The 14,932-nt window shown below is 42.3% G+C and overlaps 1 protein-coding gene across 1 annotated transcript; it reads right to left on the bottom strand.

The window, feature by feature from the left end:
- Positions 1–1,722: 1,722 nt before the first annotated feature.
- On the bottom strand, positions 1,723–11,226 carry gar1 (GAR1 homolog, ribonucleoprotein; the record flags this gene model as incomplete). The annotated part of the gene is made up of 6 exons (XM_084332248.1): positions 1,723–2,242; positions 5,585–5,713; positions 7,628–7,751; positions 7,865–7,924; positions 8,430–8,584; positions 11,010–11,226. The coding sequence occupies 6 exons, from the start codon at positions 11,224–11,226 to the stop codon at positions 2,232–2,234; spliced, it is 696 nt and encodes a 231-aa protein (XP_084188374.1). The 3' UTR covers positions 1,723–2,231.
- Between the last annotated feature and the right edge of the window lie 3,706 nt (positions 11,227–14,932).

Below are 14,932 nucleotides of genomic sequence, written 5' to 3'. Positions count from 1 at the left end.
GGTGTCGCGCTTGCAAAAAATAATAACTGTCTAGGCCAATCAGAAATAAGATAGCAGCCGAACATGGCTGTTGTTTTTTGCAGCGTAGGGTATGACGAGCCTCGTGATTGGATTAATACAATTTCTTTGAGCCAATGCAAAACGGTTGCAACAAATTAACGCCCTCCTCGCGTTATGTCAGGAAGCTAGAGTAGAGCAAGAGACCTTTCACAAAGGCATTAGCCTGAGATTAATAAAATCGCATACAATGTATGTGGCATACGATGCAAATGAATTAAATGCCATCCAAAAATTGTCAATTTCAACGAAATCAAATATTTCTTCCAGATTTTCTATTTCCAAGCAAATTTGTTCCGTTCAAAATCAATTTGTGGAGATCTGCCATAAACGAAGGATTTATAATCTTGGTCAAGTAGCTGTGAACTAAAACCAATGCTCCAGCCGTGTGATGTCATCAAGATACCTTTTGTGATTCTTTTCCAGGGATACATCACATGTAAACCAAATTTAATAGCATCATATATACAGCTCATTATTATTTGAAGCAGTCAACAAATGGCAAATGTTCCCTTGTTAATGAAGCAGCTTGTGATTGATTAGTCTTGGTTCCCTGGTTAGGGAGGATTGTTCACGTTCTCAAATGTTTAAAACTGACCAAGATCACAAGATTAAAGGGGCCTTTACATTGTCTAGCATGATGTTGACTACCAGTACAGGCCATAACTTCACTGATCACATTAGTATTGATTAACCTATTGTGCTACATGCACTCACCAGGCTCCAACACAATGGGGTACATATTAAGCCTTCAATAAACATGATACACCTCATTTTCCAAAATAGGAATCTCACAGTATAATCAAACACGTCTTCTTGTTCTATTGAGGAAACGGTTGCAAACTGTATCGCACCAAACATTACGAGTTTCATAGGTCTTGTCTGCAACTTATCTCTATAGTAAGTTGCTCAGTTTCATGAGTAACAGGTATACAAAACTCCTGACTTTTAATACAATGTATGGTTTGCAATCATTTCCTCAGTAGAACATAAGACAGAAATGATGGCCTGTACTGGTCAACATCATATCCATATAAGTCCTTGGTGGGGGGAACAAAATATTTCTCTTATAGAAGATGCAGAGACTCAGGGGCGGCTACGTGGCGTAGTGGGCAAGGCGCTCGCCACGAATGACGGAGACGCTGGGCTTGCCTGTTCGAGCCCAGCGCTCCACATTGCTTTCAGTTTAGCTGGTCGTTCATACTAATACACATTGGCCGTATTAGGGGGTGGGAAACTGATGGGTGGGGATCGGGCGTTGTGGACAGCGACTCCTACAGGTCGGTTGGTGCGCCTGCGCAGTAGAATCAGGAAGTGTCGGGGGCAGCGTGAGCCTCCCACGCGTTACTCCTCGCCACTGAGAGATCGAGCTGCGCAGGTGAAAAGATGCGACTGCTGTTACCTCAAGTACCGGAGGGGACTTGTGCTATGTACGAGCACAAAAACAGTGTGTAACCACTGCCTTAGTCCACATTGCAGCCGGCTTGTGGGAGGCAAGAAACAGCGTTCGTGACAGGGGAGGGTTGAATTGGATGATACGAAATTGGGATGGGAGAAAAATATAGAAAATGGGAGAAAAAGTGGATAAAAAAAAAGAAGATGCAGAGACTCATAGCTGTAAAGCATCATTAATCAAAAATGTATCTTAATAAAAAGTGACAGTACTAGCTTGAGATCTTTTCAATTTATTGAATTAAAATATTTGTAACTGATAGTAAGTGAAATTAGCCATGCATTTCCCAGATTCTCTCATAAACCGGTTTATAAAAGCCAAATGGCCTTTATGCATCATGGGTTTCACCCCACCATCAACTTGAAATCCTTATCAAATTATAAAATCTGTGACATTGCTAAGGATATTAACACAACAGTATCTGCTCGATCACAAAGTGACCACCAGTGTTTAAGATCCTTGACTGTAAATATTTCTTTACACATCAGCACACACACATGGACCCACCAAACAAAATCCACAAATATCCAGCGTTCATCCAACGCTGGTACAAAAGAGACAAAAATGGAAAACTCCGTTCAAGTTGTATAAAAAATATGCAATGTTCATATTCAGTGACTCGAGTCCAAAGAGCGGCGCTCTGGTACAGAGTCGTGACGTCTTCCTTGAGCGGAGCAGTGAAGAGAGATGCTGATGCCATCTGATGGTCTCCGTCACCTCATCATCTCCCACCTAGATGGAAATGAACACAAAATGTGTAATGGGTGAATTTTTTTTTACGACAAGTGGAAAAAAATACCACTTCAAAAGCTGGTTATTTTAGTCCTTCCCAAAAGCACTGCGAGGTAGCTGTATAAAACGTGCTACATTACATTTAAAGAAGAAAGCTTCACGCCTCCAATAACTTCCACAAGCGATAACAACAAATGCTAATATGTTCTGCTTCCAATACCTAAACAACTAATACAATTCAGTTACAGTGAAATAACTACCCACTTTGTGATACATCCAATAGGCTTCTGGAAAACCAGGGCCAGTGTTTCTACAAATGCTCAGGGTAAAAAAAGAATCATTCTCCAAATGTTCAAAAAGTAAGAATGTGTGTTTAGTTAAGATTAAGAATGCTAACTAAACTCCGATTGAGTTTAACCGCCATCATTTTCGGGGTTGTAAATGTATGGTAATGTATTCATGGGAATGTATTCATAACAATCTAAATAAATAATGCAGCCAATTTTTTTTAAGGACCTTTTTTTAGGACCAGTTCCGAAAACAATTTCCAAATCGGCACCCCAAGAAACTGTCAATTTGATGTTCAATTATCACATGTAGGCCTGCCGCGATAAGCAATAAATCGATTAATTGCCGCGATAATTAAAATTAATGCAATGATTTTGACGGGCGCGATTAATTGCTATTTGCGCGTTTGTTTTAATGAGGCGGAACCAGTGCCCCTTGTCAGTCACTGTCCGTGTTGGGAGGCGGGCCGCTGGCTTTACTACAGAGCAGAGAGCACAGCACAGGAGCTCCGTGGGGCAACACCACATAGCTTAACTACATTTCTCAATAGTGTTGCTCCTTTTAACCAAGTAGCGTTATTTGTAGTGTAACGTTAGCGTTTTAACGTTAGTAGCTAACGTTAAAACTAACTTAAAGTTAGTTGTTCACCAACAATCTCAACATTTGTTTTATCATTAGCTCATGTCGATCTACTAGTAGCATCAGCAAGCTAACGTTAGCTGGCCCCAGTCCACTAGCAGCATGTCGATCTACCAGCAGCATCAGCAAGCTAACGTTAGCTGGCCCCAGTCCACTAGCAGCATGTCGATCTACCAGCAGCATCAGCAAGCTAACGTTAGCTGGCCCCAGCCCATTAGCAGCATGTCGAAGTAGTAGTAGCATCAGCAAGCTAACGTTAGCTGGCCCCAGTCCACCAGCAGCATCAGCAAGCTAGGATAATAACAACAATACTTCCGGTCCGGTCGGTGGGCTTCAAAATAAAAGTCTAAAACACCGGAAAAGACGGAGCGGTGGGCTTCAAAATAAAAGTTTTGGGAAATAAATTTCTCAAAAAAAATTTCTCTAACCGGTCGCAATAATATCGCTTATCGCGATATTTTCGGGGGCAATTAATCGCCCAGCAAAATTTGTTATCGTGGCAGGCCTAATCACATGTCCCCTGCTCACAACAGAATGATATGATACTGTGCTCAGTCACATTTTATATCCCATGATTAATCTAATGAATGATGCATCATTAAGTTATAGGGAACCGCACATTTGATTGGCTATTGAGCAGCATTCAGCAGTGAAATGTCATTGTTATATTTATGGCTTCACCGGAGTCATAAATCCCTTTAACTTCTGCATCCCAGAATCAGGCTTAAAACGTGTTTCATACTTCTTGCGGTCTGTACGGTCTCAACAGTGCTTGGTCTCAGTGAGTCGGGTCGTTTCATAGTTACTATGGTCAGACCCTACGCCAACACTGCCATTGATGTCATTGATGTAGATTGCAAGAAGTAACACATTTTATTCTTGAGAGTTGCACTAAAGCTCGTTCATGCAAAGATCTTAACACTTTGGTTGCCTAAGGTTAAATTAATGATATACCATAGATTGCCAGCGCTATTTGTCTATGGAGAAAGTCCCCTTCTTTGCAGGGCTATAACTTTTTAAATTCTATTGCTACATTGCCATTATTAGGGCCCATTCAAAGTCCTATATGTATTGTTCATTGTGTAGCAACGTTAAACTTTTTCATTCACATATTCATAGTAAAGTATGGTCTAATGTATAAGTATGTTTTCATCTCTTTCTGCAGCTTTCTCCAGAACGTGATATATAGCCCCAAATGCATTATATTGATGATGAAATACAGTTTGATGGCAATCAGCGCGATATAAAAAATTCCAACTAGACGTACTTCTAGAAGTTACTACACGTCATCTGATGTTGACCGGATGGGCGAGGGGGCGTTTATAATTCCGTGGGCAGCGTTATACCAATCATCTAATGTGGGTCAAATGTTCATCATAGCAGTTAGTGTCGAACACGGTAATATTACACGCTAAAACTCACCCCAGTCTCCGCGGGCCGTTGGGCGATCAGCGTGGGGTAGACAGTTTTCCATTATGGGATGTTGAAATAGTCGGTCCATTTCCAGGTTGTATAATAATATATACGTCCAAATCATGTTGTTTTTTCGAGTTATTTGCAGCGATCGATGTTCACTGTGTGAAGACGGAGTCTCTCTAACATTAGCGAGTGCCCGGACCCCATATGGTGTGAGTCCTACCGGGTTAAAGGTTGACATCCGGTTTCGATCTGCCGATCGGCCACCAGATGGCGGTCTTGAACCGCTAGAGGATTGAGAGGAGATCACACTTGTGTCTCAGGCCAGCGGAGGGACATTATGAATCCGATTGCAGATTTTTGAAATATTGATATAAAGACGACGTACAGCGTCCCCCGGCAACTTTAGCATGGCCAGCAAAGACGTCTAAAGACGGCTCCCGGCAGTCAAAGTGTTAAAGGGGAACTATCTTATAAATGGCCTTTTTGAGTGTTTAGCATTGTTTCCTAGCTATGTGAACTTATATTAATATGATCTATGTCTCAAAATTCTCATATTGGCGCATTCTTCCAATTCTCCTCTCACAATATTCACCCTCACTGAACTGAGTCGTTTGAAAATGTGCCTATATGTGATGTCATATAGTCACTGCTGCATGTTAATGTTCAGGCGGCGCAGGCCACACAGTGGTTTAGGTGGCACCTGCAGCTGCGGCTGCAAAACAGCTCGAAATCTTGAGGTAGAAAAATGCTGTTTTTGAGGACTTGATTAGAAATACAAAACAATGAATAAAAAAAATATATATATTACAGAGGTGTTCCATAGACTCACAGGAATTGTGTAAAAGTGCCCAAATAGTGAAAGAAATAGTAAAATAGTTCCCCTTTAAGGACTCCTTTTAGGCGAGATTTTTTTTAAGTTCAAGTCTGAGACCAAATGTATGCAATGTCCAGAGAGGTTTTTAGTTTGATTTTTGAAAGTAAAACCTTTAGACAAACCTCGGAATCCACGGCCGCCACCACGGTCTCCCCTTCCCCTGAATCCTCCTCCTCGTCCACCTCCTCCTCGTCCACCTCTATCAAATCCTCCACCTCCAAATCCTCCACCCCTGCCACCACGGAATCCACCTGGACATCAGGAAACAACAGTGGACTTGTTACAAGGATTTATCTTGGCCATTGGACGACATTCAGCTGACAGCTTCTAGTGATGGGAACGGCATCTTCAAGTGGGATTTTCACATTAGTATATATTGGTACAACACACCCTACCAAAACGTACAGATTCATGAAGGCTTTCTATAGAGGAAAAATGACTATGGAGTAATAACAACCATGTGATAGCTAACATAGGGAGAAGAGAAAATGCTCTTATAAAGTGTTAAAGGGGAACAGCCATTTTGTGAACATTTATATTATTTAGGTGTAGCACAACATGTTAGAAAAAAGCCTACAATGCAATCATGTCTGTGTTCATGAGAAGGTGCTTGAACGCATTTGGGGAGAGCGGCATCACCAGAATCTGCACCAGGAAGCTCAACAAGGCAGCTTTTGATACATTTTGCAGTTACTACCAATGTGCATTTCCGGACTCAGAAAAGGCCAAATATTGTGACCAATATCACCAATGCTAATTGGAGAAATGGACAAGTACACCAGTGTACTCCAACCCTCTGCCTGCACCGTTCATAGATACAAGATACAAGAGTTTTATTTGTCACGGCATACAAGTATACAGAGAAATGCGGGGGGTCTTGCCCGCAACGATGTGCATAATTACAATAGTAATATATAATAAGAATCCAATAGAACGACATTGTGCAATAACAAGTAACAAAGTAGGGCATATCGGTATCTGTACATCTGTTATTTACAGAGCATGGTAGGACATGCTAGGTCCTGTGGTAGTGCAATACACTGTTAGCTACGGATGAGGCACTGGGTCTTTATGTACACTGCTATACAATGCTTTCCAGAATAAGCTTTCAAAAACAATGGCTACAGGAAAACGACCAAACTCAAGATATACATGTCCGTGTTTACAAGCAAATGGTGCTCCGCCTGTTTTTTTTGTTGCTGTATATTCCGTGCTCCATTCACTTCCTTATTGAGTTGCCTGGAAAGAACCTGGCAATACCTCTCTAGGGCTGTCCCGAATGCTTCGAAGCTTCGATCATAATGTTGACATTCGAATTCTAAGTCAATATTCAAATAAATTATTATTATTATTTTTTTAATAAATTTTCTCACCAACCGTGCCCTTATTGGATTATTTATGTTGACGAAACTGATGAGTTATATTCATAAAATAAAGTTGATTTAATAAAAAATATATACTAATTTAATCAGACAATTGAGGATTTATTGAATTATTCAAATTGAGGATTTAGTTTGAGAGAAGAAGAAAAAATTCAATGATTTTTCTTTTCTTTACAGACATTTAGTTCAAATACTTCAATAGAAGCTTTGAATGTTAAAAAATGACATTCGGTACAGCCCTACCTCTCTCCCAAAAATATTTTGAAGCGTGTTCTCGATGAATGCACAGGCATGAGCACAGGGCGGGCTTTGTTCTAACATGTTGTACTTCTGCCCCAATTAATATTAATTAAAAACATCTGTTAATCACCTTTAAAAGGATAATTGCAGTTATTTTCAAAATATAATCCATATTTCCATCATCAGGCATCATACTGATCAATTCAATCTCGACGATTGGGACCATGAATGAGCATGTTGTGTTTTTCTGGCTGTAGCTCATCTGGCTGCAATTCAATTAAATTGACTATAGTCACACAGCGACCATTTTGCTCGTGTCATGCTCAGGTTGGGTTCCTTTCCACCCTGTTCCCACCTTGTAAGTAGTTGATGATTACTAAAATGCAGCAATCGTGAATGCCCTGGAACAGAAAACTACTTTTGGAGAACTGTTCTGTCTGGAGAAATCAGTCATTGCTCATCCGCCAGTGTTGCGTTTATGGTCACAATTTGATATTGATATGAAAACTCTAGTCCGGTCAGTTTTATGTGATGATATTTTACCTCCTCTTCCTCCACCTCTACCGCCTCCTCGTCCCCCACGTCCTCCCCTCGGGGGCCCCTTCTCTCCTGGGGGTCTAGGAAGGAACCTCTGGAGTGGGAGGAGCTTCATTGGGTCTATATAGAACTGTGGGAATTGGGATAAAAAGGTTATCAACAGCATCCCAGGCATCGAAAGCCAAGTGAGTCAAGTGAACGTGTCCACAGATATGGACACATTCAAAACGTGAAAATTCATACCTTCTGTAGTTTCTTGAACGACGACGCCTTCATATTGTCAGAGAGTTTGACAGAGAAATACTGTGGGACTTGGTTAAGGAATTATGAGCTTAACTAAATAGTGCAATTCACATTTCCCCACAAGGAACGTTTTCACTGCCGATACCGATTCCGCTTACCTAATACGTTTGAAGTATTGGCCGATACAGAGTATGGATCCATTGAGTTTACTGGAAGTTATATAGACCGTCTTTGACCACTAGTTTGGAGTCAGACTAAAAAGATTGAGGTATAATACAATTTATATTATATTATACATAATGTAAAATTTATTATATATTATACATAATTACGTGCATAAATTACTAAAGAATTTGCTTTGATTTCTGCCATGTTGCACAAAAGGTCTCTGGTCTATTTCGTGTCAATTTGGGGGTCCTCGACATGAAAGAATTTGAGAACCAATTCTGTATAGTACTCGGACAAGTCTCCCAAAACCGATACCGGGATCAGCATATATACCTCTCCAATCACCACTGCAAGTTGTTCAACTAGACAAACAATATCTCTCCACCAAAAAGGATACAAAGTCACGTATCTGGCCGAAGATTTCATCCACCTTCCCTATCTGCTCCTTGTTCTCCAGGTACACCGGGGCATTGAAGTAGGGAACCTTGTTCTCTTCCGTCGTACACTTGACCACTATGTCATCCTCGCACGGGTGCACAAACTCTCCGACGGCTGATGGGGAAAAAACACAAACAAGTAAGGCGTCTACGTAGCAAGGAGGTTGTTCTTTGTTGCTAATCTAAACTGGCAGTGGTTGTGTAGTGAGGAGGGGGTATGAAACTCATCCGTTTGTGTCTAATCTAAGTTTTGTGGTAAATATGCGGCAGGTAATAAATACCAGTCTACCATCTCAATTTGATAACTCAAAACAACTCTCACAGGAACATGCCAACATTAATGGAATGTGCTTACAGTCTTCTCCAGAGTCAGATAAGAGATAGCTACTAGGGGTGGAACGGTACGCATTCAAACCGTACACCGTTCGGCACGACCTCCACGGTTTGGGGCATGTGTGTATTGTTCGGTTGAGGGGATGCGCAAAAAAAAATCTTCATTTGGCACGGAGGTGGGAGAGGTGACACGCCGGCTGCTGGCAGCAGCAGCAGGTGGTAGTCAGTTTGTGGAAATGGCAAGCGCAATAAAAATCAATCTTCATTACGACTTACGAAAAATATAGGCATTAACTAATTACATAGGCCTACATACATCTTGCCATAACGTTAGCACGGTTTGTGACGCTACAAGTACAACGCACATTGGTAGCCCCCCAGCTCCAATACAGCCAGTAAAATCATTATCAGACAGACATCAATGAAATGTTACCGTAGCTAGCAGAGGAGAAAATGGGAATGTCGAAAGACAATGACGTTTATTCAACATGCAAGAAGGCTATCATACAACTGTGTTCACTAATAACTCCAACCGGGAATATTGCTACTTTTCAACTCGATTCGACTCTACTTCACTTCCACTGCAGGTAGAGTCGAGAACGAAGGTACCACACGCTAAATTGTCCGTGCGGACCCCCCAACCTGAACAGATACTGTTCCTCGGGTGAATTACGTTAATCCACCACAGTTTCACAATTACTGTGTTGCACTCAATATTTAAATAAATGTAGACAGACAATGTACGTATTTTAAAAAATAGAATGAACAGAGCAGTGTTGTTTTGAAACAGTACAGTGTGTTTGATTTATGCTGCATTTTATATTGATGGCCTTCTAATTTGGTTATTTATTTTAAATAACAGTGACACTTTTCCTTTTGATAAGAAATCCAGCCATATTCCTTTCATTGTATTTCAAATACTGCACTTTAATTTCAAGCGGAAAACGAATCTTTCCATTAAGAACTGACGATCAGGGAATTTAAACATTATTGACATCGTTTTTGTGTGCTATTTTAAAGAAAGGAAAGTCCAGTGCTGGTTGAGCATATGCATACTTTATGTTGATGGCCTTTGTCTATAATGTGGCCACAAAAATAGAAACGTTTAATTATTTTGTTTGTTTGCACTAAGTTAATACTCCGCTGTAAACCTTTATTTTTTTCAAATAAATGAGAAGCATGTTTACATTTTTGTAGTGTTAAAAAAAAATTATAAAAAAAACAAACGTATACCGAACCGAAAACCGTGACCCCAAAACCGTTGTGATACGAACCGAACCGTGGATTTTATGAACCATTCCACCCTAGCCCCCCTTTCGTGACTGTGATGCACCGAGTGAATCCACAGTCACTTGCTCCTCAATAGGAAACCAACGTATGTTGACCATTAAGGACTGGTTCTGGCCGAACCGTTCGTTATACAAGTATGACAGAGACATTTCAAAGGTACTCAGTTAGTTGCACGAGGGTTTCTGACAAAAATACGGGATGGTTTGAAAGCTCGGCGTTGCTAATAAACATTTTAAATATATTTTATAAACTGATCAACAAGGCATTATTTTCGGCGTTGGGTGCATGATGCGCATGCGCTGTGATCACAGCGCAGGCCCACCAGGCAGCCAACGCCGCAAATAATGCCGTTTTGAGCAGTGTTGACCAGTTTATAAAAAATATTTAAAAAATGTATTAGCAACGGCGAGCTTTCAAACCATCCCGTATTTTTGTCAGAAACCCTTGTGCAACTGTGAGTACCTTTGAAATGTCTGTCATACTTGTATAACGAACGGTTCGGCCAGAACCAGTCCTTCATGGTCAACATACGTTGGTTTCCTATTGAGGAGCAAGTGACTGTGGGTTCACTCTGTGCATCAGTCACGAAAGGGGCTACGTTCCACCCCTAATAGCTACTATTTCCTCTCTGTGCGTTCTATCTGGCTGCAAGCTAGCCTAGCGTAGCACAAATTAAACACCTCTCCCGGAGTTGGCGGTCCGTATCCACTTCCATTAATTTGTGCTAAGCTAGGCAAGCTTGCAGCCGGACGCACGTAATGAACGCACAGAGGAAATTGATATCCATCTTCTTGTCTGACTCTGGAGAGAAAACTGTGAAGCGCATTTCCAATGATGTTGGCGGGTTCCTTCAAGACAACCGATGGTCCAGTTCACGTTTGTCATATTGAAGAGCATTAGTGTGAAGGGTCACTTACGGATAACTCTTTCGGGGGGCCCATAGTCTTGCCAACCGCCTCCACCTCCACCTCTGCCGCCCCCACGGAACCCTCCTCCACCACCTCCTCCTCGACCACCATATCCTCCACCGCCACCTCCTCGACCACCGTATCCTCCACCGCCACCTCTGTCTCCTCCTCTACCACCTCTGAATCCTCCTCCACCGCCTCTACCACCACCTCCTCTGAATGACATTGTCAACACTGACGTTTTCTCTGTACAGGAGACACAAAAAGGGAGACATTCCAATGATATGAATAATATAAAGTATAATAATACAAGTAATCCCTACAATGCAATGCATGCACCCAGGCTCTATTCATTGCAGCCTTTCACACCCCTGCAAAAAATATAAAACGGATCGATTATGTCCACTTGTAGAAATTAATGTGGTTTGAGAGTTATTGAGATAAGAGTTGAGATGTCATGATAATAACATACATTATTTCAGTAAGTACAGAAGAAAATGTAAAAATATAGGTTTCTATATGCCTTTCCAGAACTGTTAAAGGGGAACTCCACTATTTTGGGAAATTAGCTTATTTAACATCTTCCCTGGAGTTAGACAAGAAGATACATACCTTTTTTTGTCTCTGTGCGTGCATTTTAGCTTTGGGAATAGACGCTCAGTTAGCATAGCTTAGCTTCATCACTGGAAGTGAGGCAGGACAGTAGCCTTACAGTGTATTGCAAGGTCTGACATTGACCAAATTTGATATGCATGACCTTGGTGGGCTCTAGGTCAACTCCTGAAAAGGAGGTCAATGTCAGACCTTGCAATCAAAAGTTAGGGGGCGCACTGAAATTATGGCAAGGGTTATTAGCCCCCTAACTTTTTATTGCAAAGTCTGACATTGACCCCCTTTGCAGGAGTTGACCTAGAACCCACCAAGGTCATGCATATCAAGTTTGGTCAATGTCAGACCTTGCAATACACTGTAAGGCACTGTAAGGCTACGGTCCTGCCTCACTTCCAGTGATGAAGCTAAGCTATGCTAACGGAGCGTCTATTCCCAAAGCTAAAATGCACGCACAGAGACAAAAAAGGTATGTATCTTCTTGTCTAACTCCAGGGAAGATGTTAAATAAGCTAATTTCCCAAAATAGTGGAGTTATCCTTTAAAGGACAACTCCAACATTTTGGGAAATTAGCTTATTTGCCATCTACCCTGGAGTTAGACAAGAAGATACATACCCTTTTTCTTCTCTGTGCATGCAGTAGGAGTAGGAAGACGTTGGGAACTAGGCTAATGGAGGAACCTACTTCCAGTGGCTGACGCTAAGCTAGGCTAACGGTGCGTATCTTCCTACTCCTACTGCATGCACAGAGTAGAAAAGGGGTATGTATCTTCTTGTCTAACTCCAGGGTAGATGCCAAATAAGCTAATTTCACAAAATGTTAGAGTTTTCCTTTAATCACGCACGAGGGCCATGGCATTTTTCATTATTTCACTGAGCTGTATTTGAGACCTTACTTTTAGAATACACAACTTAACCCAATAACTCACACAGAATTCATGTTTACAAGACGGTTGATCGTTTTGGAATATATGAGAGCATAATTAATTAATTATTGTTGGTGAAGTGTTCCTTTATGTTAGCTGGTCCTGGTTTCTAACTACGCTCGGTGGTTACAGCTCACACATCTGAGCCAACGAGAGCCAGCCAGCTCCGGCTAACACATGTTAGCAAGGCGGTTTACTTTGAGCTACAATGGCTGGTTAAACCACTCCTGAACACATACGGTAGTTAACTGAAATGTTGACTGCTTTTACATGCAACATGTGATGCTATGTGTTGACATATGATCTAAATATATGACGTTACTTACGAAATATGCTCCGCCGATCAGCCTCTAGTTCAACTTCCACGCGAAACAAACAACACGTGCGGCAGCTGAGCTACCACAAACCGATTCGTTACCGAATACCGACGCCGTCGCAAAACTGTCGTAAAGAGTTCAGTTGCATACACGCGTACGAGTAGGGTCCAGCTGCAGCGCCGGAGAATCCTCTCACTGGGCAGCGTGAAGATTTCCCTAATGGGGTTGTACTTCCGCGTTCGGTTTGCGCGATCTGATTTGCCACTGACGTTTCTTGTCATGTGACATGTGTGCCAATCGTGTGACGCCTAGTTCTGTGCCTATTTCCGGCTCTAACAGCCTGCAAACTACCTAACGCTAAATGACTAAATGTAACGCCTAGTTTATCACTGGTTAAGCTTAGGCGACTCTTTCGAAGTTGGTTAAAGCCCAACCTCTAGGTTAAACCCTACTGATCAATTATGGGTAGTTTACATCATTGGTATATAATTTCATTATTTATTTTTTTCCATTTGACACCGGAAATGCCACTCTGAAAGAGTTAAAAAGGTCCACGCACGAATAACATGCACGTGCGAATCAAAAAAGCTTATCAAACGCCGACATCACAACAGGTCAACAGGTGCATATTAATGAGCCGAATCTAAAAGCTTATCAGACGCTAGCACCTAGCACCATAGCTATGCCTAGCACGGCCGTGACGTCACTTCAGGAAACGTATGCCTTATGTCCGTCCGGGTCATAGTACTAGATCAATGGTGGCTCACTCGGTGCATCACAGTTAGCCTATATCTCCGCCGTCCCTGCTACACGCAGTCGGGACCACTACACTCACTGACGTTAGCCTATAGCCCGCCGTCCCTGCGGGTGGTTCTCTCCTCTTTGTGTGCCCCCGTCCCCGCGGAGGAGCTTGTGGACTCGACAACAGCGGCGGCCGCAGGGCGCCGGAGCCTGCAGCGCTAGTTAGCTCATAGCTATCGTGTAACACTAGCCTTTACGGGCTCGAGCACCCTACGGCTGCCGCCGCCGTCGCGTCCATGGGCCCCCCGGCAGGGCATCCGTGGGGACGGGGTGTACAGAGAGGAGAGAACCATTTTGGGTCGGCCGTTCATGCCGGCCAGCGAGCCGGATGTCGGGATATGTTGTTAGCACAATAGCTACCAAGCTAAGCTATGTTATCTACTAACGTTATAAACACAATATGTGTACAACGACACAATGATTTACATTATTACAAATATGGTAACGTGGTTGTGGCTTTTACAAATAGTGGTTAGCTTTAGAGATGGATGGATGGCTATAATCACGGAGCAATAGTGAGGTGAAACAGATACATTTCCATTCGGCTAGTAGTAGCAAGCATATATCTATGGTAGCAAGGCTCTCTGCCTGCCACTAGCTGTGTGACTCTCAGCGCCCCCTGGTGAGCCCCCTGTTGTCCTGCACCTGTTGTGACGATCATTTCGATTACACACGCACGTTATGAACCATTGATTAAAATATGCACGTGCGTGGTGATTGTGTTGGGCAGACAAAATGTTTGATAAAAACGCTAAAACTGGGTCAATTTCAATACTTTTTTTTCCCTTCTTCATGAAAGCCACTGTTGGCCTAGTCCACATTGTTTATTGAACAAAAATACAACGTGGAGGTTGACCTTTAAGGTTAGAGTTTGAAATCAGGGCTGGTGTTCTATCGCCCTGCTCTAAGACAAACTCTAACCTTAACCAACTTCAAAAGAGTGCCTAAGCTTAACCGGTGATAGAACTAGTCGTCACACGATTGGCGCACATCGGCACATGTCACATGACCAGAAACGTCAGTGGCCAATCAGATCGCGCAAACCGAACGCGGAAGTACAACCCGATTAGGGAAAATATTCACGCCACTGGGCAAGCCTGTGGCAGCCACGAACCTACTTTCTATAGAAGCAGCTCGGAGGTGCGCTGTTTTAAGTGAGCGTGTGTTATTGGATTGATTGATTGAACATTTTATTAATGTCCGGCGCCTTGTTTCGAACTGGTTATGCTTAGGCCCTCTTTCGAAGTCGGTTATGCTTAGAGTTTATCTTTAGAGCAG

Source organism: Notolepis coatsorum (assembly GCF_963971535.1).
Source record: "Notolepis coatsorum genome assembly, chromosome: 16".
Taxonomy (NCBI): domain Eukaryota; kingdom Metazoa; phylum Chordata; class Actinopteri; order Aulopiformes; family Paralepididae; genus Notolepis; species Notolepis coatsorum.
This window is presented reverse-complemented; position numbering and strand designations above follow the sequence as displayed.